At 43.6% G+C, this 22770-nt stretch overlaps 4 protein-coding genes and 1 long non-coding RNA gene across 7 annotated transcripts; 3 read left to right on the top strand and 2 right to left on the bottom strand.

Moving 5' to 3' along the window:
- The first annotated feature begins 567 nt into the window (after positions 1-567).
- Positions 568-6576, top strand: tefa (TEF transcription factor, PAR bZIP family member a). Of its 2 annotated transcripts, none has more exons than XM_057059258.1 (4): positions 568-765; positions 3611-3952; positions 4050-4270; positions 4875-6576. In XM_057059258.1, the coding sequence occupies exons 1-4, from the start codon at positions 690-692 to the stop codon at positions 5088-5090; spliced, it is 855 nt and encodes a 284-aa protein (XP_056915238.1). In that variant the 5' UTR covers positions 568-689; the 3' UTR covers positions 5091-6576. The 2 variants fall into 2 exon arrangements, with proteins under 2 accessions (XP_056915238.1, XP_056915161.1); XM_057059181.1 differs by lacking the exon at positions 568-765 and adding an exon at positions 2797-3097.
- A 40-nt stretch (positions 6577-6616) lies between these two features.
- phf5a (PHD finger protein 5A) lies at positions 6617-8558 on the bottom strand. Its single transcript, XM_057011860.1, has 4 exons — positions 8416-8558; positions 8133-8156; positions 7769-7935; positions 6617-6797 (listed from the first exon to the last, which is right to left on the bottom strand). Exons 1-4 carry the CDS (start codon positions 8465-8467, stop codon positions 6708-6710), a joined length of 333 nt encoding a protein of 110 aa, XP_056867840.1. The 5' UTR covers positions 8468-8558; the 3' UTR covers positions 6617-6707.
- Positions 8559-9115: 557 nt separating this feature from the next.
- aco2 (aconitase 2, mitochondrial) lies at positions 9116-15892 on the top strand. Its single transcript, XM_057057117.1, has 17 exons — positions 9116-9273; positions 10271-10413; positions 10845-11103; positions 11186-11278; positions 11363-11521; positions 11832-11982; positions 12061-12165; positions 12302-12393; positions 12605-12710; positions 12795-12952; positions 13029-13102; positions 13181-13292; positions 13379-13657; positions 13730-13921; positions 14000-14132; positions 14207-14328; positions 14418-15892. Exons 1-17 carry the CDS (start codon positions 9238-9240, stop codon positions 14550-14552), a joined length of 2349 nt encoding a protein of 782 aa, XP_056913097.1. The 5' UTR covers positions 9116-9237; the 3' UTR covers positions 14553-15892.
- LOC130513452 (uncharacterized) lies at positions 13550-18349 on the bottom strand. Its single transcript, XR_008946736.1, has 3 exons — positions 18215-18349; positions 17852-18139; positions 13550-13688 (listed from the first exon to the last, which is right to left on the bottom strand). It is a non-coding gene; the product is annotated as an uncharacterized LOC130513452 (long non-coding RNA).
- On the top strand, positions 16528-22169 carry csdc2a (cold shock domain containing C2, RNA binding a). Of its 2 annotated transcripts, none has more exons than XM_057011552.1 (4): positions 16528-16726; positions 18871-19223; positions 19299-19421; positions 19677-22169. In XM_057011552.1, exons 2-4 carry the CDS (start codon positions 19033-19035, stop codon positions 19837-19839), a joined length of 477 nt encoding a protein of 158 aa, XP_056867532.1. In that variant the 5' UTR covers positions 16528-16726; positions 18871-19032; the 3' UTR covers positions 19840-22169. The 2 variants fall into 2 exon arrangements, with proteins under 2 accessions (XP_056867532.1, XP_056867449.1); XM_057011469.1 differs by having other exon boundaries at positions 16530-16730.
- Positions 22170-22770: the final 601 nt, after the last annotated feature.

Here is a 22770-nt window from a genome sequence, read left to right as displayed (position 1 = left end):
AGGCAGCTCATTTCCCCCATATTTAACCCGTAGTATGCCCCTTGGCTTTGATCTTAAAAATGTCAAGAACCCTCTGGAACGTGGAACATCACCAAAATTGTATTTTTTTCCCCTTGGGTCATTACCAATATTTTCAGAAAAAATTATTAAAATCCGTTCATAACTTTTGGAGTTATTTTGTACACAGGCACATGAGTAAACAGGCTGTTACATAACCACTTTGGAGGCAAAAAACTGCATGCATTTGAATTATTCTAAGGTGTCTCTATCATTCACAGATAATTCTATGGACTGGTGCAAATTGGAAAATCAGGAGTTTAACAGTTTTCAGGTGTTTATTTTTACCAAAATTGTTGCATAACTCCCCCCCCCCCCCCCCCCCTTAGATAATACATACGCTGCTCCTGATTCGCTGCATCTACTATGATGGATAGGCAGGTTGTCCAATCGGAACGTCTTTCGTCAAAGGCTGGCTTAGAGAACGCAGTTGATAGGCTGCGCGCCAACTAGGTTGGGAAGGGGGCGGGTCTTATGAAGTAAAACGCGGACCTGCTCGCGTGTGCGGGAAGTTTTGACGTTCCCATAGTTCCCAGGAGCTCTCCGACCTCCTCCTGTACCCTCCCCGGTGCTTCTGACGGCTCCTGTGACATCTGCTTCACCTCGTTCTAACGGAACTTTAAAGAAGAAAAATGACCACAGAGATCCCGGAGGTTTTCCGCTGTCTTCTTGAGCATCCCTTCACTCTCCCTAACTTTGACTTTGATGGTAAGCGACTGCCAAAACAGCTGCACTTTCACTTGGGTCACTTGAACGTACTGTGCTGTGGTTACGGAGTTTGTCCTAAAGTGTTCGATGCAACTGCAAATCATTGTCGCATTCCCGAACATTCCATGCTTGTTACATCAATAGCCCCGTCTCCAGGCCATGCTCTCCATGAACAACTAACTTTAGAGGCAAAGTTAAGGTTCGTGAACGCACCTTCAGAGCATTGCCTATGCTCCATGCCCTCGTAATCAAACAGTTGTTACATCTACTTTTAATGTGCAGACAAATGAATTCAAATATTTTATATAGAAAATAACAATGTTATTTTGTCTGCGCTTCCTTGATAAGGACACTCGATAAGTATTTTGTTTTCGGACTAATGTGTCAGTACGGGATTAAAGATACTCATCTCTGGCAATCAAAAGACAGTGGTTCAGTGATGTAACAGACAATATTGGCATTAACCCAATCCCATCATGATACTGGTAATAAGAATGTTTGGTGGCTAAGAACGGGAGTTCTGCCAATAATGTTTTGGTCTGAGTGTGACACCTGTTTCCACGTGTCAGCTTGTGTAAATGACTTCTTAGATTCCTGATTGGATCGCTAGGTGGCACCGTTGGTCTCCGGGTAACGTTTGATTGTTTTCTTAGGTCGTTTTAATAATCTTGAATGCTGAATTTGACAGGATTTAACTGACTTAGACAGACAGACGACTTTCTTGATTCCAGACGTGGAAAAGCTAGACAAAATAACTTGTCAACATAAAATAGAAAAAAAACCACACACAATAAATGCAAAGATAATATTTATGAAAAGGAGGTAGGGATCGGTTAAATTCTCCTGTGTGCAAAGACAAAATAGGCAAAAACAAGTACAAGGCTTTAATGTCACTGATGCTTATTCATCCCGATGATAAACTTATTTTTAAGAAAATTACTTATTATAGAGTGAATTAACTTGTTACTATATATAACCTGTGTAGGCACACACAAGGATCTCAAATGAGAGAAATACACAGAAATATGGAGGTTGTTCAAACTTTTAATACTTGTTCTGTATTTCTGCAATACAAACGCGCCATTTTTAAGGATAAGCACTATCTAAACAGAACAATCAAACCACCACAGTTGTCTTTCTGAGTTCTCTGTTGGGTGAACCACTCGACTATCAATCCCCAAGGTCATATGATTGCCACGCACATGAATGGATCATTGACGCTCACTTGCATCAGAACTTTTGGTAAATTTTGGTAAAATCCTGACATCTCCTGTTTCGAATTGTGAATTAAAGCGTCTTTAAAACGCAGTGCAGTTGTAATGTACTACCCTTGTCAGAAAGACTATTCCGTGCAAAAGTGCGCAGTCTGGGCGTGTTGCAGCCCATCAAAAGCGAGGCGCGATAGTGAATGTACGAAAACACTTTTAACGCGACACCTGCAGGCGTCCGAGAAAACACCATTTTCATCACGAGCAGCGTTAAATCCTATAGAGGGCATCCATAGCTGAGTTATTTCACTGGAAGACTGTCACTAGAGACACAACATAAGGTGTGCAATGCTGTCAGAGCACAAATTCTTTAAAGCGCACTCATTATTTTTGAGGAAAGAACGACGGGTTGCCGCCACAAAATAAGGAAGGTCAGAGCAGCACGTGCAGATGCACGTGAGCGGTGTTGCCCAGGCGGCGTGTGAGGAAGAGCTGTTCTAGTGTTGATATTGGGTATTGATTCTATAAGTGGTTGTCAGACTAACAAAATGTAACGCTGAATTAATAACTCCTATTAATGCCAAACGTAAATGAGGCCGTGTGGCTTTATGACGAGCATCGTTGTGACGCGTGTCCACCACGCGTTTCACAACTTGCCAGACCGGCCTAGTTGGAACATATGTAACTCGGTCAGCCAATAGAAACCTGAAGGATGCGAAGCGGCCGCTCTGATTGGTTTGTAGCGGAGCAGCTACTTGATAGACAACTAGGTGGCCAATCACAGTCGGGCTCGGCGGTAGGAGGGCGGGATTTGTTCTAAAGACAGCAGTGCATCGCCAGTATTTTTCCGTGCAAGTCTAGGGTTGTATCCGCGCGCCATCAAAACATTGCGCACAAGATTTCGAACGGACTAAACGATCTTCCAGCTAAACAGGACCGGGAGAAAATAATAGCTGCGTCGCCCGCTTGGTTGTCGATTAGGAGAAAACAACAGGAGGAAAATATGTCGGAAGAATCAATTCTCATCACACTGTCAACAACGCCGGGAGGGCCCTCTTCATTCCCCGTGGTTTTGAAGAAAGTCATGGAATTGCCCCCTCCAAACATCCTGGACGGCGACGACGGTACGTTTAGTGGAGGCAGCGTAGATCTGAAGCATTAATATGATGCAAAACAAGCTCGGACCAAGAATATCCGAAAATATTCCTCTTTTCTGGGTATCTGGTTAGAGGACGCGTTAATCTTCCATATTCTTGTATTTCCTGGTGCACCTTGCGAAGGTGAAGCTGGTACAGCTGCTGGAACATATCGTCCTATTTTGCAAATACAAAAGGGCGACACCAGCAGGCGAATGCTTTCATGTGGGGGTTTGAACCTATGTGGCGAGTAATTTGGTTTATTATTAACGTAACGTGTGAGTTTATGCATTATGGTTGGATATGTGTTTAATGGTGTTTCTTAAACATATTCAATCATAACTTTCTTCCATTTGAAGAAGTTTACAATTACAAACCAGTCATTTGATGTGTGTCTTTGGCAATGTTGCATCACCTTTTTACTTTTAAAAAAAATTATTAATGTGGTTCGACCAGAACGGGTCTTTATGAATCTAAATTCAAGCAAATGTTTTGTCTTAGACACCAACAAGGAAAAACATGGAGATGGTGATGACCTTGATGGAAGCAGTGATATGGGCCCCTCGGCCGCCTTGACCCCAGCTATTTGGGACAAAACCATTCCCTATGATGGTGAGAACTTCCACTTGGAGTACATGGACCTTGAGGAGTTCCTCATCGAAAATGGCATTGCCTCTTTGCCTGGAGAGGAGCCCACAAAGGTCAGTCCAAATGAAAGTGATTCAAAGACAGAAGAATCAAAGTCGGCTCCGGTGGCCCTGCTCCCCTCTGATGAATTAGATGTGTGCCAGAAGGAAGTTGTGACCATTGCCAGCAGTGACATCATCTGTGATGTTACAACAGGTACGCTATTATATTATACACTATTTAAAAATCTCACTTATCAGCTATAATTTTAAGATTGAATGTTATGTTTCTGTGTGTTTTCCCATGGACCCAGAGGTGTCTACAGAGAAGGACAGAGCGACACCAGAGCCCATCGGTCCTGATGATATCGAAATCACTGTAAACTATGAGCCCGATCCCACCGACCTGGTGCTGTCAAGCGTGCCTGGAGGTGAACTTTTTGACCCCCGCAAGCATAAGTTTTCAGACGAGGACCTTAAACCACAGCCCATGATTAAGAAAGCCAAGAAGGTGTTTGTGCCTGAAGAAAAGAAGGTATGCAAACAGGAAAAATGGAATTACTGCAGCCAGCCTTGTTGGTTTCTATAGTTTCTATAGTTTAAATCAAATCATTTATCAGGTTCCATGTGAACAGTTGGTTTGGTTTTTAGAATGCAGTAACTTCAATACAGGTGTGAGAGTTGTTGAACAAAATGTCCTTGAAACCTGAAACACCTTTTTAAACAAATTGAATGCTGCTAGCCAGTGTAAGAGGAGAAGGAGGTTTTTTAAAGCCACGGCACAATATAGCAAAGTCATAGTGACTCGTGCATTTTCCCATACATGTGGTCTGCTGCAGAGCAGATGTTAGGATTGTTTATGAGACATAAGAGCCGGGTTGTCTGCAGTATTACATATCTTGGACAAGCATAAAATTCACAAGATGTGTGATACATGTGTCTAGAGTTTACCTTTAAACAGAACAGCGCACCGTCGCCCTCTGGTGGCATGATGATGTAAATTGTTTTAAATTCAAGTCTGGCCACGATGAGTCGTTATAATAAATTTGTTGTGCCTTGTTGTGGGGAAATTGTCCCCACTGATGCATCCAGACTGAATAGCTGATGATGACTCACTTATTTGTTCTCCTTGTCCCTAGGATGACAAATACTGGCAGAGAAGGAAGAAGAACAACATGGCTGCCAAACGTTCCCGTGACGCTCGCAGGTTGAAGGAGAACCAGATCACTGTGAGAGCAGCCTTCCTGGAACGGGAGAATGCAGCACTGCGGACGGAGGTCGCGGACCTACGGAAGGAATGTGGGCGCTACAAAAATGTCGTGGGGCGCTACGAATCCAAATATGGAAAGTTGTAACAGATTGGATCGCTGTATCAGGAAACTGTAAAATGAAAAAGGGTGGATGTCAATACAGCAGAGTTATCGTTCACTTTGTCTTCTCATGTCGACAGATTAGTGCCGACTTCTACTCCAAAATGGATATGAGTGCATCTTGTAGATTGTAGCAGACTACAAATAACAGTCAGATGGGTTAAAGCTGAGCTGGTAATTAAGTGTAGGAACATTTTACATCTATGCTTCCTAGGTTGGACATATTTAGCTTGATAATATTTTACTAGTGGAATGTGAGCAAGTGCCTGCTTCTGTATGAAAAGGGATAAGAACCCATATCTACAGCAGCCTCTGGCAGATGATGGTGATTCAGAAGAATCGTGATGAATAATGTTGACCTCTCCCCTGTCCGCCTTTCTTTTCTTTTGTAAATTGGTTTATTTGCTCTAAAGAAGAAACTAGGTCTCTTTAGAGTGGAGCATGTCTCAAGGAATGATTGGGTTGCTATGGTAACCCAGTGACATTTCAGGATGAGAACCTCCACATTTCCTTCCCTGCATTGTAACCATCGTCCATGTGAATGAGGAAATAAGTGCTTCTTCAGTGCACCTCATTTATGGCGTGTACTTTACTACTTTTGCTGAGCTTTGAGATCATTTTGTATTGTTTTTGCTCTTTTCATTTTGGAAAACCTGGGTTTTATCATTTTTAGTTAAGTAGCATTTGTCATACTTTTCAACTTTTTACTACCCGAAGGTCCATTTATATTGTGGATGGTATAATTTTGACAAATATTTGTGACGCTTTTCTAAAATTTGATCTTCAGGGGATTGCAGTGACGCGGTTAAGAAAGATGCCGTGTTCGCTTTACTTTTACGTGCATTTACCACAGAGCTGTCTCAGTGTAACTGCTCCATGTCTGTCACCTGACCATTAGCATTTGTTGCATTGTTCATGTTTTTAAGGACCCATGTGTAGCATTCAAATGCATTTAAAAATTTTGAATCATGGTACATGAAATTGACACATTTTAAAGCTCTTCACAACCTGGAAGTGTCTGCACGATTATACTGCTCTGACAATTTTAATATCAGGAGGAGGGCGTTCACCTGTCTGCCACCCTTTTATTATTAACAGGTGGTCTCATAAAACTGTTGGGAATGCCGAAAGTTATTTCAGTGCAGTTAGTCTCAGATTACTGGGAGACATTTTTTGCACCCAGGATATGTCTGTCTAATCATGAGACATGTAGTCCGCCTCCTCACTTTTTTCTTTTTTAAAAATCTGCCTGTGCTTCCAGTCATAAATCAAGGTCAAGCGTTCTATTTTGTTTAATAAATATTAAAGTTTGCAGTAACTGTTACCGTTAGGTCAAACTTCTATTTCAAACGGGTCAATTTTTAACTTTGTTTTTTTTAAAAAAAAAAAAGTAAATCATTTATGTTTTTTGTAAATATTGGTATTTTCAATGTCATGTCTTGCACACATGTATTAAAGCATCAACCCAGAATTCTGCCTTTCCTGTATTTTTATACAAGTAACAAAGCAAATTTATTAAGTAGAAAAGAGAAATTTATTGACAAGTCAAAAAAAAATCCTTAACGCATTCTTGTTTCCAAAAAACAGCTGACAGGAGAAACTTCATCTCTTCTTGAAACCGTACTTCTTCCTTTCATAAAACAGGTCTGTTTTTGAACTGCCTAAATTGACAATCTTCGGACAACCATCTCGCTGAAAAACAGAAAAATCTGTGAGCAAATTTGTTTCACATCTCTCTAAACACAAGTTCCATCAAGGAAGCAGTCAGGCATTGCATTAAGTTCTTTTTAAACCTAGTTTTTTGGATTATCGGCCTATTGCAGATGATGGACAAGGGTCTGGCTCCAGACCCTCACCTCAGCCTCCTTCCCGGAGAGGCTCCTCTCTCAGCAGTGTAAACTTTTACAAGATAACATGGATGGCATTTACAGTGATCACAATACTTTGTTTTCAACTGAGCGTGAAATGTTTCAGGCGCTGACAGGCCAGAGCCAGACATACACAGGCACACATACTGTGGAATTTTCTAGTAATCAGGGGTCACACATGATCATAGCTACAACTCCAGGGTTCATACTCTAAACCATTTTGAAAGTGGATCTAATGCAGTTATGTCCCTGGCAGACTTACACCTATGATAAATACTACATATAAGGCAAAAACATACATATATTTAGGAAAAAACAATGAATATGGAATAATATACACATAGTCCTACATTTGCTTGTTAGAAACAACTGGTTATTGCTTCCTTAAAAAAGTATCTTGGTAAGTTAGTTTAGAAATTTCTGTTGAAGAAATATACGGTACCTTAACCCTAGTTAGACAGTTTGAGTCAAGCATTAATGTGGCAGGCTGGCACAGCCATGTTAAGCGCTACAAAAAAATATTAGACAAAATCAAAACGTGTTCCACATTTGAGAAGGTTTTTGTGTTACAGTTTTGATTAACTATAAATCCACGACAGATCCACCTCCTCCAAAAGTGTCAACACGATTTCATTTTGTCTCTCGAGCGTGTAGATTTGTTATGTTTGGTATTCCAGATAGGAGAGTTGGTCTGAGAGGATCCTGCACCGGAAGCAGCCCGAGGCAAGAGGTCTGCTTGGTTTGGGTTCGCCTTTTTATTCTACTCAGATTGTAACACCATGGAAGGATACTCACATCTTTCTCCTGTATGGTGCACTCTTTACAGTAGTATGCATCAGAGACTCCAGGTCCTCCACAGATGACACAGCGGCCCTGGTAGGAGCCATAGTTACACTCATCACAGATGCGCACCAAGGTGCAGGGCCTCACATAGGAATCACAGATAACACATTTGCCATCACCTGGGGAGAGGAGCGGAGTAGATTATCATCGTGGCCCTCAACTGGTTTATAATTAGGAATCAGTAACCCCGACCCTTTACCCCGATTATTAGAAAATATATTATGTTGCACTCAAAACGTACACACAAATGCTGATAGACATTTACTTAAGGTAAATGAAAGCAATGGTGGTGAAAATGTTAAATGTAATAACTTACATTTCTCACAAAGCCTCCCGATTGCTGAAAATGAAAGAAGTCAGTTTAGTTTTGCTAATTTAGAAGGAATAATCTAAATTACGTACACCTCTGCATAAGGTTCACTATAGGATGATTATAATCACTAGGCATAACAAAGCTAAAACCGTGGTCCACGTTATGTCCATTCAATGTTGCTACCGTTAGCATGGCAGCTAATGGCTATAAACACGATAATATGACGACCGCCGTCGCAGCACCTTATTATCAAGTAATTTGCAAAAATAAATAGGTTGACACGTACCAACACCGGCTTGTTTTCTGCAAAAAATCAGATCTGGATGATGTTTAGCCATGCTGGCTAACGTAACTCAGTCGTTTCTGAGATAGTTGACTTTTGAACCGAAAATTTGGAAATGGAAAAGAGAGTGCTGCCACCTAGCGTCACAAAGAAGAACGACCAATACCCTACTAGTCAAGAGCATGTAGGTCTAGGACGTTATCGACACTTTTTTTTTTTTTTTTTTTACTTCCACATGCATATTTGTTACCTTTAGCTTCATCACGTAACAAATATTTATGTTATTGTTAGCAAAATAAATCAAAAACTTCTGAACTGATTTTAATGACATTTTCAGCTGACCATTAGCCAAGGAAGAGTTTATTACATTCTGATGACCTTCCGAAAGACCTTTGATCAAACCCAGTGGCTGATGACAACGGAACCTCGCATAACCTTGTGTTACGCCTGTCTATAAAAACTATACTACGGGTCAGAATATATGTCCTGTTATTGTTTCGCGATACAAAATATAGGCTTCTTTGCACAAAATAATATGTCTAAAAAATGAAATATTCAAATTTGTCTTTATCCTGTCAGTATTATAAAAATAATTTCACCTTAAACTCGTAGAGTTGTATAAAACGTTTCAATTTACGTATAATCAATCGCTTAAAATGGACACTGAGCAACAATAGTCTTATTTTGTTAAATACACACGCTAGATTTATACAAGAGGAACCATAAATATACCGATAATGTAACTGTCCTTAAAGGACCTGCGAGATCACGAACAATAAAGGGGTGACGTCACATCTACTCGACACATCTTTGTCAGTGAACAAAATGGCAACCTACTGTCTCACTGTCGCCCGACTGCAGGTACGACTTGAAATTGGCTATATTTTGTAATATTCACCATCAGCAGAGGCATGTCATTTCCTTAAGTTCCAATGTCATTTTCGCCTGCCTTAAGTGATGTTGTTGAGCTGCCTTCACAGGACCACCCGGAGCAGCTAGCAATCACTGTTAGCTGCTCCAGGTCATCCTGTCCTAATGCACTGAACGCGTTTAGTGCGTAGCAACTAATACAATCTCTGCCTTCCAAAGCGTCTAATGTCTTGTCTTATAAATCAATCACCCTTTATTTAAATTAGCCATTGAATGTTATGCCTATTTTACTTTTTACCTTTTTTCTTTAGTATTTGGTGCGTGATATCAAGGTTAACCGCAAGGTTAGAGCTTTCATTAGGCTATGAAAGCATAGCATAGCAGCAGTGTTTCATACTACATATTAAACTTATTTAATAGGTAATCGATAAGTGTCTAATGTTGATGTTGTTTTTTAATTTTGCAAGAAAAGTAGAAAAGACACGATGATCGGTTTACACGTGTGTCTCTTTAATATTCAGGCATTGAATGCTTGAGCTGCACTTTTAGTCAGTTTTTGTCAAAATTTGGGTATTTATTTCTATTTAAGTGTTTGCCTAAATAATTGGCCCCACACCAGAAAATAAAGGTTATAAATGTCAATAAGCTGTAAATTCTGCATGCATTTACTTCAGGAATGTTGACTTGGGAATTTGCTTGACAATCAAGATAAGTCGGGACACTAAATCAGCTGATCGGTTGTAGATTCACCAGTTTGTCAACACACTTTGATGAGACACTGTGTTGGCACCTAAGATTCAGAACTTTCTTCTTTGCTTAATATTGTGGTATTTGTGCCTGCTATTCTGTGTGAGGAATTAGGCATTATTACCTAATAAATCAAAGCTTCCAGCAGACAGGCACACATCTACTTCTGTGACTAGAAAGGACAAAACTGATTTTTGTGTTTTTTGAGTTGGCTCTGATTTCTCACATTGTCTCTCTTCAGTTTGCTTTGGGCCATGGTGCCCGTCGTCTTCATGTTTCGGCAGCTTACAGAGCCACGGCCAGTGTGGCTATGAGCCGCTTTGAGCCCACCTCCTCCGTCAACTATGAAAACATCCGAACCAATGTCAACGTTGTCAAAAAAAGGTCAGCTTTCTCCTTTACCAAGTGATTCTGTTTAAGAGAGTTTTTCCTTTGTACAGTGTACATTTATGGAAAAATGGGATGTGTGGCTTTTGTTTGTTTCCCCTGTAATTACCCTCATTGTTTAGACTGGTACACTCTCCTAATTACATGACTACATGAGTAGTGAAGCTAAAATTTCCCTTCACGTTGAGATAAAATATACTAAAACTTGACTGAAGAAAATCCTTTCTTTAAAAAAGGCCACATTAAGATCACTTTTATTTGGATCACTATCCATTTTACTATTATTTTTTATTTTCAAATTAAAATCCCCAGTCACTTTGGTCTTTTGTGCTCATACCATTATCATATCTCCCTCTGTATTGTATTCTCTACTCACTTGAAACCTTTTCTTGTACCTTGATGTGGAACACTTGCAACTTTCACCCTAGACTCAATCGGCCACTCACCCTGTCTGAGAAGATCGTGTACGGTCACCTCGCTGACCCCCACAATCAGGATATCGACAGAGGCCGCACATACCTGCGTCTGCATCCTGACCGCGTGGCCATGCAGGATGCTACGGCGCAGATGGCAATGCTTCAGTTCATCAGCAGTGGCCTGCCGAGGGTGGCTGTGCCCTCCACAATTCACTGTGATCATCTGATCGAGGCACAGATTGGAGGAGAAAAGGATCTGGCCAGAGCAAAGGTGAGTGATTCATTGCATTAATCTTTAAAAATGGGATAAACACTTCATCTTCCACAGGCTTTCATCACAAATTCCATTTCAGGAAATCAATCATGAGGTCTACAACTTCCTGGCCAGTTCAGCAGCCAAGTATGGTGTTGGCTTCTGGAAACCAGGCTCTGGAATTATCCATCAGGTTTTTTAATCACCTGTGTTTTTATGCTTTTTCTACAACTAATTGATATTGGCACGCTAAATGTAAGTTTTCATGCATTAACAGATCATCCTGGAGAACTATGCTTACCCAGGAGTGATGCTGATCGGCACAGACTCTCACACACCAAATGGAGGTGGGCTTGGTGCCATCTGCATTGGCGTTGGAGGAGCAGATGCTGTAGATGTCATGGCAGGAATCCCCTGGGAGCTCAAGTGTCCAAATGTTAGTACAACATATACATGTTAGGAGATTTACCTCAATTTTAGAGGTAAATTCTGGGTGTAAACCTCTGCTTGGGACCTCTTCTAGATGAAATTTGCCTAACCCTGTTGTTTTTTATTTCACCGTGTGATGCTGCTTTACCCACAATCAAAAACGTATTAAAGGAATTTGGTCAGTACTATTGATCCATCATTGTGTGGGATACAGTATGTTTTTATTTATTTAACCTTTATTTCCACAATTTAAATGTTTGAGGACAAATTCTCTTTTTTGGTGGTAGTTATAGTTTTCCTTTTCTCCTTCCTCAAAGGTGATTGGTGTGAAGCTGACAGGTTCCTTGTCAGGCTGGACATCTCCCAAGGATATCATCTTGAAGGTGGCTGGCATCCTGACAGTGAAAGGCGGCACCGGAGCCATTGTAGAATACCACGGTCCAGGTGTTGACTCAATATCCTGTACAGGTAAGGTTAAATAAAACTAGTATAAATGATGGGAATAGTCCCTCTCTGGTTGAATAATATGAGTTTCAACTTGCACAGGAATGGCAACAATTTGCAACATGGGAGCTGAGATTGGAGCCACGACCTCTGTGTTCCCATACAACCATCGCATGAGGACCTACCTGAAAAAGACGGGACGTGGAGGTAAAGTGCCACATCAACAGATTCCTTGGGCTTCATCCAAAAATCGATTTCAGTATTAAGGATGGCATTAATGAAGAAATGTCCCACAAATAGGCATTCAAGTGGACTTTGTGAGTAATCCATTATTTCTACCCAGATATTGCTGCCTTGGCTGATGATAACGCTGATTTGTTGGTACCAGATGAAGGCTGCGAGTACGACCAAGTCATTGAGATCAATCTGGATGAGGTCAGAACTGCCCCATTCAACCAGTTGCAAACTGTTTTCACATAAACTGTTAAAATACACAAGGTAATTTAGAATTTAAATTGCTAAATGTTTTATATGATCTACAGTACAGTAGGTTTGTGTTTGCTATATGGAGGGTTGAATTGTGCGGATATGATGCTTTTTATTTTTTGAGAGTTTAGGCTCGTGTGATTTTGTTTTTTTTAAACAGCTGAAGCCGCACATTAATGGACCCTTTACCCCCGACCTGGCCCACCCAGTGTCTGATGTTGGCGCTACTGCTGAGAAGAGCGGCTGGCCGCTGGAGGTTAAAGTTGGTAAGACTTGTTCAGTGGAAAATCATCCTCTTGGTTGCTGGTCCAAACATCTGGTGATAAACATCAGCTTGCTTTACTGTTTAGGGCTGATTGGCAGCTGCACCAACTCCAGCTATGAAGATATGGGCCGTGCCGCCTCTGTGGCCAAGCAGGCTTTAGATAAAGGCCTCAAGTGCAAAGCTCAGTTCACCATCACCCCTGGATCAGAGCAAATCCGAGCCACAATCGAAAGAGACGGATATGTAAGTCTCTTTGTAACTCCCACTGATCGTTTATGGATTGTTTCATGAAAACTCACTCTTGTATTTCCTAATTCAGTCAAAGATCCTCAGCGATGTGGGGGGTGTGGTCCTGGCCAACGCCTGTGGACCCTGCATTGGACAGTGGGACAGGTGCATTAATAGTGGTAAAACCATTCCGAATTATTCACCTGTTGTTCAGTAGTTCAAACATTCTGTCTTTTCATTCAGGCGCGATGTGAAAAAGGGGGAGAAGAACACAATCGTCACTTCATTCAACAGAAACTTCACAGCCAGGAACGATGCTAACCCTGCCACACACGCGTTTGTCACCTCCCCGGAGGTAAAAATAAGGAAAAATGGGATGTGGTATTAGATTTATAGCCTCCTGGTCACAATGTGGTCCTCCGTTCTTTCCATTTCCTTTAGATTGTGACCGCACTGGCAATTGCAGGCACACTGAAATTCAACCCAGAGACCGATTATCTTACAGCCCCAAATGGTGAGAAGTTTAAACTGGACCCACCAAACGGTGATGAACTCCCCGTCCAAGATTTTGACCCAGGTCAGGACACCTACCAGCACCCACCTGCTGATGGCATCAACCTCAAGGTGGATGTGAACCCTCAGAGCAACCGCCTGCAGCTTCTGGAGCCATTTGACAAATGGAACGGGGGTGATTTGGAGAACATGACAGTCCTCATCAAGGTGAGGACAGCTTCTGTCCATTTGTCTTTCACTGTGAGGAGAGGGACAAACGTTTTTACCCCGTTACCACAGGTCAAGGGCAAATGTACCACAGACCACATCAGTGCTGCCGGACCTTGGCTGAAGTTCCGTGGTCACCTGGACAACATCTCCAACAACATGCTGATCGGTGCAGTCAACAGTGAGAACGACGCCGTCAACAAGATCAAGAACTACATGACAGGAGACTACGCAGGAGTCCCAGATGTGGCTCGCCACTACAAGGTGCTGACCGCCACCTTCGATCGGAAACTGCACTCATGTCAGTACATTAATTGTCGGTTATACATCTCGTCCATGCAGGCTAATGGTCTGTCCTGGGTCGTTGTCGGGGATGACAACTACGGTGAGGGCTCCAGCAGAGAACACGCTGCACTGGAGCCCCGGCATCTGGGAGGAAGAGCCATCATTGTCAAGAGCTTTGCCAGAATTCACGGTATGGAAATGTACTTGAATTGGGATCGTTTGAAAGCTGTTGCCTCAGTATTGACACCCTCATCTTGTCTGCAGAAACCAACCTAAAGAAGCAGGGTCTGCTGCCACTGACCTTCAGCGACCCATCGGACTATGACAAGATCCGCCCAGATGACAAAATCTCCATCAGAGGCCTCAAAACTTTCACTCCAGGAAAAGTAAGTGGGCATCACACCTGGAATATCGACTTCTGCAGAGCCATTCATTAATGCCGGTTAGAATTACATCTCGTTCTGGTTCTGTTCAGCCTCTTCATGCAGTTTTGAAGCACAGTGATGGCAGCGAGGAGACGCTGGAACTCAATCACACCTTTAATGAGACACAGATCGAATGGTTCAAAGCGGGGTCGGCCCTCAACAGGATGAAGGAGCTGCAGCACTGAGAGGGAGGAGTGAGGGGAGGGATATGAGGTTGTTGGGGTGCAGAGGCATAAGGAAGATTGCCTGGTTGAATCCCTGGTTGTTCCTTCATCTACACTTGCACACAGTTTGGGGTTAAGTCAGTATAGAATATGATTTTTCATAGACTAAGTGCCAAGCTAATGTTGATAAAGGAACAATAGCAGCCGGTGTGTGTGCTCTCATTTCCAAAACCGTTCATTCATTACTGCGTATTATTCTTCAAGATTATTTTCAACAAGGACCGTTGACTGAAATACATTTTTGTCCATTGTTCTAACAGAAAAAGGGGGGTACACACACACACACACACACACACACACTAACTTTGACCCAGACGTGACAGCTGTTGTGCCGCTGCTGTACTGGAAGCTGTTCCAACCGGTTAACTCCACCTAAAGGTCACTCAGCTGATCCCAACCGGGGATGCTAGAAAGGCATTCTGGGAGATGGAGGAACACGTGTGATTCAACTGAATATCAGGGTGGCTCTGGAAACAAAAGTAAACTGTCCTATTAATAGAGTCCTTTATAGCTTTACGTGTCGGTGATACAAACTCATTTTGGCTCCGATATACAGATGAATCACTTGTCAGAACGCACCACATAAACTCGTATTTCCAGCATTACCCCTGATTATACCATCTTCCTTGCAAGGTTAAATGCTTCTGCCCCCATTATATTTTTATTTATTGCTTTCCCCTGTAAACACTTCCTCAGTATGATCGCTGCACATTTTACCTGTCTTGAGTGTTTTATCACAACAATGAAATTAGACTTGGAAAGAAGGAACTAATAGAATAAACCAATGTTATACTGTAATAAGCAGAGCAGCTTCGTGGAGGTAACCAGGTAACACCTGTCACCGCGGTGTTTTCATGATGGGACAACGTGGTTGATTGAATCTAAGATCATCAGTAAATTGTTAGAAATCGAATGAGGTTATGCTAATTTTCTTCTTGTCTAAAGAGTCTACGTCTGTGTACTTTAAATCGTTTGTGTGTTACTGGCTCCCAGATCTTTTCTGTTACAAAGAAAACAATAGACTGTATAATAAAACTCCACAACTATCATTCATGGATGTCGAGCTCTGTGTCATCTGTGGTAGAGTTCAAATCTGGAGGTTCAGTATCTGTTCCCCCTTAAATGTCCAAATGTAACCTAGGACATTACATTTTGTTATAGCATTTGAATGTACAGAATTGAGAGTTTATTATATTTAAACTTAATTTTGTCAGAAATGATAAAATAGCCTGATGAAAAGCAGCATTTTCACCATCTTCATGTTGCACTTAAAACTACAATAAAATGAGCTCCAACATCAAGGCTGCAGTTTTTTCCTGTGATTCTCTGGTGGACAGAGACACGCAGGTGAGGAGTCATTTCATGCACTTATTAATTTCACTCATTTAACTGCTCAGGACAGGGAAAGAAGCCATGTCCATGGCAACATCTCTCTCAGGTAAAAGAATAATGTCAGTTCCTGACGCACCTGTCCATATATAAAGCATTATATCATCAATATTACTGCCAATGTTCATCATGGTTCTGTAGCTACATCTGGCCCTGAGGAAGGAGGTAACCCTCCATCTTGGGGCCAGGGCAGTGGGCCACAACTACTACTAAAATATCCAGATGGGTGTTGAAAGGAACAGAGGTCCTTGGTGGAAGATTGTTTTGGGAGAAGGCCCTGAAGGGTCAATAACTTTCTGAAGTTGTGTATGTGACAAAGAACTGGTTTAACTGCAGGATGTGACTCAAACAATCCGGCTACTGCCGTGCGCGGATCCCGCTGCTGCCGCATCTTTCACGTTCGTGGGAAGCTCCAGTCCAAGCGTCTCAGCCTGTTCCGCTGATTACAGACACATTAAAATGTCTCCAGACGGAAGACAAAGACCTGAGTGTGGCGGCCTGGAGTCCGCTGTGGGGTTTTTAGCGCAGCCCCCCCCACCCCACCCCCCACCTCCCGCCCCATCCCCGCCGCCTCCGTCTCATTCGCTGCCGGCTCTCATCCCGCCCGTGTGCGCCGCATCCATCCCGACATCGACGCGCTCATGTGCGCGCCGCTTTCTCGGCTCTGATCCCAGGATTGCGTCTCGACCCACAAAGCCGGGGAGCGGTGGAGCCGACGCCTGCCTCCCAGCTGATCGCTGCTTTCGGTCGGTGAGTCGTTGCGCAATCGGTCGCTGAAACGCGTGAGTCGACGCGCTGATTCACGCATCGCAGCTTCTTTCTTCCGCGGCGTCGTGCGAGCGTCGCGGGGATTATTCACATATCTGCGCTCACATGTGCGGGGGAATTGTACGGACATTTCGGTGGCATCTTTTTTATTGGGGGGGGGGGGTCCTTTCGCCTTCTGGTGGCCTCACTGTGAGAACGTTCTGGAAACAATCCGCCTCCAGCTCTTTTATCCATCTGTGAATTATTTATCCCGCAAGAATCCCATTTTAACAACCATACCAGGAAATAGTGTCTCTTTAAAATGTAAAGTTGTGTGTGTGTGTGTGTGTGTGTGTGTGTGTGTGTGTGTGTGTGTTGTCTGGTTGACGTGTCTTCCATGCTGATGCACAGGAGCACAGACAGCCTCAGTGGGGCCACTCTTGGCCTTTTGTCTTGGTCCAAAGCCCCCCCATCCCGCCTCCTTTTCCAGTTCACCCTGACGTTTGCGTCTCTTGTGGGGACTCGTCGGCCTCCGGATGGGGGGGCTGCGCTGATATTTTCGGCCAGCGGAAAAGAACTCGGCTGCCAAAGTTGCTGAATTATTAAAGGCATACATTTCTGCCTGGCTGTCCGTGATTGCCAGGCTGCTCTCTGGTGCCACCCCGGTGACAGACGTGCGCTCATCATCCCAGTGTGACACCAGGCGGAGGATAAACCCCCCAGTCACCCTCCCGTTTGCATGGTATTTTTGCTAAGTAGGCTAATCAGGGCGAGGGATTAAACCCTGTGATGATGACGGGATCTTTGTGGTATTTGATGGTGCCAACAGCAGACAAAATGATCCACAGATTCTCTTGTTATCAGATGGTAGAATTTATATCAATTTCCATGCTCGGAGCATAGTTTCATACAATCTGTGCATCCGTACTGGCCCAAAACGTATAAATTCCAGCCCTGATAGGTTAATATGGTTGTTATTACTAGCAAAACGTCTGTGACCTGTGTGACTGCAGATAAAAAGACAAGGAAAAGTGTCACTTAAGCCGTGTCGGCTACAGGTGGCTTGTGCCAACGCCATATACACGTCTGTTAAACGGGGTGAAAGGTCATCATCGATGACTCACCGTGGATCGTGCGAACTGGAATGGGCAGTTTCCTGGTTACAGCCGCGCTGCTGTGCAGACTCGGGAGGGGGTTGAATCATGGCGTGTTGTGGTCAATCTCAGGTTTCCATGTCGCCGTCCTTCTGAGCATGTCAGCACCTTGACTTTAGCATTTAGCCCAGAGCTAGCATGACTCTTCAGTAGGCGTCACTCACCAGTAACAAAACACCCCTGAAGTTAAAAGTCCAGTGGAATTTGGAGATGAGCACACATTTGTAACGACTGATCGGGGTTTGTAAAAAAGAGCCTCTATCCACACACACACACACACACACACACACACACACACACACACACACACACACACACACACCACACACACACACACACACACACACACACACACACACACACACTGATTGCTATATTTAGAGCGGCAGTGAGAGAGCTGCAGTGTAATATTGATCCTGTGGGATTCGCTCCAAACACACTAAAAAGGTCTTTGTCAAACACTCGGATCAGTGCAGAGACGTTCTGAGCCGCTCAGAGGCTTCGCTTGTGCTCCGAGGCTCGCACAGTCGAGTGTGATGCCGCTGAAACGATAAAGGCCTCGTAACAGCTCCAGAATAATAAGCGTCAGTGTCACGAGCGCGTGTGTGGTGCACGGTGAGCCCCTCCAGATAGCAGCTTATTGTGTGCATGCGTGCGAGAGGAGCAATCCTGTAATGGATGTCAGTCTGGCACAAAAAAGGAAAAAAGGATATTAATGTAATCGAGTGTGACGAGCCAAGCGGGGGCGGGTTCACATCAGCTCGGGACCCTTTCGGATCCAGATCGCAGACCTGGAAATGGTTCCGCTCTCAGTTTGCTCCAGCTTTCAGTGGACGGGACCAGATCTGACCTGAAGGTGTCACCTGTGGCTGTTTTGGTCCATGCAGCTGTGCTTATTTAGGCTCCCGTTTCCAGGCCTTAAAGTAAAAATGTGACTCTGTGACTCCACAAATTCAATTAAACTATTTATTTTCCGCCTTTTATCGCAGTCTGCTGCTCTGCCGTGTCCAGGACCTCCTCCCTGACCCCCCCAGCCACAGACAGTCTGCCATGCAGGAGGTGTGACCCTCCGTCCTCTGTTCTTCGCACACCGTAGACCGAAAACACAGAGAGCAAAGGAACCCCGACACCCCCAGCTGGAAGCAGTCAAGATGTCAGACCCCGATGCCTCTCGACCAGCAGAGCCCTCCTCACTGCCGCTCACCTCCCCCCGGACCCCCCTGCACCTCTCCTTCCCCTTCCTGAGGGAGGGCAGCCAGGTCTGGGAGCGGGAGAGGAAACCGCCTCAGCCCAGAGAGCTGCCCAGCCCACTGCCCACCAAACGCACCCGCACTTACTCAGCGTGAGTGGTGGGGGGGCTTCTGACGGGACGTCCTTCCAGGATAACTGACCCGTCTGTTGTTTCTGCCCCCCGCAGGACAGTGCGAGCCAAATCAGGTCCAGTTTATAAAGGAGTGTGTAAAAACTTCTCCAGGTCTCAGGGTCACGGGTTCATACGGCCCTCTCATGGAGGAGAGGACATCTTTGTCCACATCTCTGAGTGAGTCTCATCACAAAGCGGCATCACTTATATCACATGTTGAACTCTATCGATGAGAATAGTGAGCGCCACACTTCTGACACCGGGATTGACCACCGGGTGGCGCTGTTCAGTAGAGAAGTACACGACACCACCTTTGCATTGGTCACGGCTAATTCAGCATTGATTATGTAGAAACCAGCCACCCAGAAGCTAATTCAATTACTGGTGAAGTGGAGCAAACTGAAGGTAAAATAATTTTTGTCTCTCCGACAGCATCGAGGGAGAGTACGTGCCTATGGAAGGGGATGAGGTCACATACAAGGTGTGTCCCGTCCCCCCCAAGAACCAGAAGTTCCAGGCTGTGGACGTGGTGATCACCCACCTGAATCCAGGCACCAAGCACGAGACCTGGTCTGGTCAGATCATCAGCTCCTAGATCAGAAGTCTTCGGTGGCGGCAGAAGTTTTGATTTCATTTTAGATTTGGTCGTTTCTGAAGGGTGAAAAGTTGTGCCGGGAAGGGGGGGGGGGGGGGTCTCGTCAGGAAGGCTCAGAGCTGAGCCCGATTCCACAGGGGCACAACTAGCATTTGAATGTACAAGCATGAATGTTTGATTTGCAGCTTCTCTTTTATTTCTGCCTTTGATTTGAAGAAATATCTTTATCTTTTTTCGCAAGAAACAATATCTGCAAATAATTTGGCGAAAGTTGTTTTAGGAAATTGGACCACCCTCCACAGGCAGACAGGTGAGGTCGGTTTTATTTGAATTATGTGACATCACTGCCAAAATTTTGAGGGAGAAAAAAACCTCTACTGGACTGGAGGGGGGGAAATGACAATTTAGCCATATTGTGTCTGTGTTTACAACAACAGATGGAGAGCATCCAATCCAAAACTGAGGGGAGAAATTGTTCCTGCTGTCTGCCATTGTGCTTGGTTTGAACAGCTGCCTTCATTTCACTGCCTTCAGAAATATCCTCAAGGTCAAAAGCTGTGCAGATGAAAACAAAAAAAAAAGTGATTCTCAAGTGCTCCACTTTTAAGGAACTTCTTCCTTGTTCTTATTGTAGCACTACTGTACTTTTTCTATTAGCTAGGTTTTCAGATTCAGTGTCACTGTAGCCGGCTCCTATGACGGTCTTGGCGGTAGAGACGTTAGCGAGGAGACGTGTGCCGCTCTGAAAACAGGCCCGAGGGTGTGGGGTTGGGTGAAGAGGAAGGGAGGAGGAGGAGGAGAAATTGGCAGAGGATGGAGGGATCAATGGACGAACTTCAGCAGAATTGGTTCAAAATGAGATAAAGCACGTAGATGAATGATCATGAGGTTAAAGTCCAATTAAAGTCAGCGGTTCTCTTCCTGTGGTCAGGAAATAAACTCTTTGAGAGTTAGACCAGAATATTGATTCTGCTCTTATATTTCCTACGGGCTGATGCTAAATATGAAGTGCTTAGCTTAACCAGCATAGTGGCTAATAACAGGGAAACAGCTAGCTTAGCATGTGTACTTGGTAGGAATTAATGCGCAGATTTGCTGGAATTAAGTCATCTTTAGATTGTACATTTATTTAATTCTATGTATAAACAGTTCAACATTATTAACATGATAAAAAAAAATCTTTAAAGGTAGTGTTGCATTATTGGAGCTCGGTAGAGATAAAATCTACCTCAGTCAGCCAGAGATTCAACACCGGGACCAAAGCTCCACGGTTCAGACACACCCTGATGCTGCCTGGTGATCAGCTGATGCTGGTGGGATAAAATGTGACAACGCTAAAATGCTCATAATGATGGATCCTGATATAATTCAACAGAACTACTCCAATCACATATCAGGCAAAATATTTTGTTTATGCTTGCTGAAGTAACGTACTGACTCTAAATTCAACACACACACACACACACACACACACACTATTAAACACTGTATTTGTAAAAAAAAAAAAAGTGACCTATGAAGTTTTGGCCAAGCCGAGCTAACTGGTTGCTAGTGATGTTCTTCATCTGACTCTCAATAAGACTGAGAACGTTTGTGTTCTTCAAAATTGGCCAGGAAGCATCTCGTTGGAATGATTAAGCTTTAATGGCGAAGTTTTCCACATGTTTTCTATTTCTGACCTTAATAACGGTAGCGTACATGGACAAGAGCGCCACACAGGGAAGGATGTTGCTGATTTTTAGGAGGACATTTAAAGAGATTTAGCACGTTTTGTACGATGAAGCTGTGGGAAAAGTTGAACATCATAAGCTTCCTGATGTATTAAATAAATATTTATTTATTGACTTATTTATTTTCATTTGTAACTATGAGAGAAATGAGGTATGAGGTTTTCGGTAACCACGCACCGCATTTGTAAGTATTTGTGCAGATGAAGAGCCTATTTGAATACGATGCAGCGTCCACTCATGATACTCACCGTTAGAGCAAAATCTTCAGCCTTTCCAAGCAGTTATGTTAACGTCTTCTAACTATTTTTAAACTACGCAATGTTCAGAATAAGAAAGTTGTTTTTGTCGGCATGTTCTCCACCCTTTTGTCGTGTTCCCTGCGTAGAATGTGTTGGTTCTGTTGGAGCGGCTGTGTAGTAGCAAACGTTGGCGCCTTCAGAGAGGCGTCGTTCTCGCCATGACTGTGATTTAACACCAGTAGTGACGGACTGAACCTTTGCCTCCTTTACTGTGAAGAAATCCTTGAGTTCACATGCACTTTTGTCCAAACACCGTCTACTTTGTCATATAGTTTCAATAAACCCTACCATGGTATCCACACCCCGGCGACGGTGTTTTCTTTGCTGTGGTCGTGTGTTTTTGTCACCGTCAAAAATGTGGGAGTCAAGGTCGCGTTTCTGTTTTAACTCTTCATCACAGCGCAGATTTATGGCGATCGGTGTTTGATATTCACACGCTCGGTGAGCTCTGGCGGTTCAAGGTTCATCTTAATGCCTCTGAGCGTGTGCGCGCGCATGTGTACGTGTGTGTGAGTGCGTGAGTGTGCGTGTCCTCGTTATTGATAAAGTCAGGACATTTTGGCCGATCCTCCAACCTCTGTGTTTGAGGTTTAGGACTTGGTTTAACGGTTAAAGGGTCGGCCTTTAGTGTGATGAATTCTGTCTATTAAAGTCCTTACAAGACTAGAAGTACAAACACGGGTGTGTGTGTGTGGGGGGGGGGTAGTCTCTGTTTATGATGTTCCATATCTCCTTGTTTTATCCTTTAATTCTCCTATTTCCTGGAGAGCCCTGATGTGATGTATTGGTTGTTTCCACATATGTGTGTGCACATGTGTGCGTGCGTGTCGTTACTTCATTTCCATCATTACTTGTGCACATGTAAACGAGTCAGAGAGATTGTGCTCTTTGTGTGAGCGTAA

Source organism: Takifugu flavidus, chromosome 1, assembly GCF_003711565.1.
Source record: "Takifugu flavidus isolate HTHZ2018 chromosome 1, ASM371156v2, whole genome shotgun sequence".
NCBI lineage: Eukaryota > Metazoa > Chordata > Actinopteri > Tetraodontiformes > Tetraodontidae > Takifugu > Takifugu flavidus.
This window is presented reverse-complemented; position numbering and strand designations above follow the sequence as displayed.

Bases quoted from the DNA above. Each gene is read 5' to 3' on its own strand.
- tefa (XM_057059181.1), top strand. From the start codon at position 2,977: ATGTCGGAAGAATCAATTCTCATCACACTGTCAACAACGCCGGGAGGG. The intron at 3,953-4,049 runs GTACGCTATTAT...CCATGGACCCAG, and splicing joins CATCTGTGATGTTACAACAG to AGGTGTCTACAGAGAAGGAC. The intron at 4,271-4,874 runs GTATGCAAACAG...CCTTGTCCCTAG, and splicing joins TTGTGCCTGAAGAAAAGAAG to GATGACAAATACTGGCAGAG.
- phf5a (XM_057011860.1), bottom strand. From the start codon at position 8,467: ATGGCTAAACATCATCCAGATCTGATTTTTTGCAGAAAACAAGCCGGT. The intron at 8,157-8,415 runs GTACGTGTCAAC...TTTCATTTTCAG, and splicing joins CAGAAAACAAGCCGGTGTTG to CAATCGGGAGGCTTTGTGAG. The intron at 7,936-8,132 runs GTAAGTTATTAC...TCCTCTCCCCAG, and splicing joins CGGGAGGCTTTGTGAGAAAT to GTGATGGCAAATGTGTTATC.
- aco2 (XM_057057117.1), top strand. From the start codon at position 9,238: ATGGCAACCTACTGTCTCACTGTCGCCCGACTGCAG. The intron at 11,522-11,831 runs GTTAGTACAACA...CCTTCCTCAAAG, and splicing joins GGGAGCTCAAGTGTCCAAAT to GTGATTGGTGTGAAGCTGAC. The intron at 12,166-12,301 runs GTAAAGTGCCAC...ATTTCTACCCAG, and splicing joins GAAAAAGACGGGACGTGGAG to ATATTGCTGCCTTGGCTGAT.
- csdc2a (XM_057011552.1), top strand. From the start codon at position 19,033: ATGTCAGACCCCGATGCCTCTCGACCAGCAGAGCCCTCCTCACTGCCG. The intron at 19,224-19,298 runs GTGAGTGGTGGG...TGCCCCCCGCAG, and splicing joins CGCACCCGCACTTACTCAGC to GACAGTGCGAGCCAAATCAG. The intron at 19,422-19,676 runs GTGAGTCTCATC...TCTCTCCGACAG, and splicing joins ATCTTTGTCCACATCTCTGA to CATCGAGGGAGAGTACGTGC.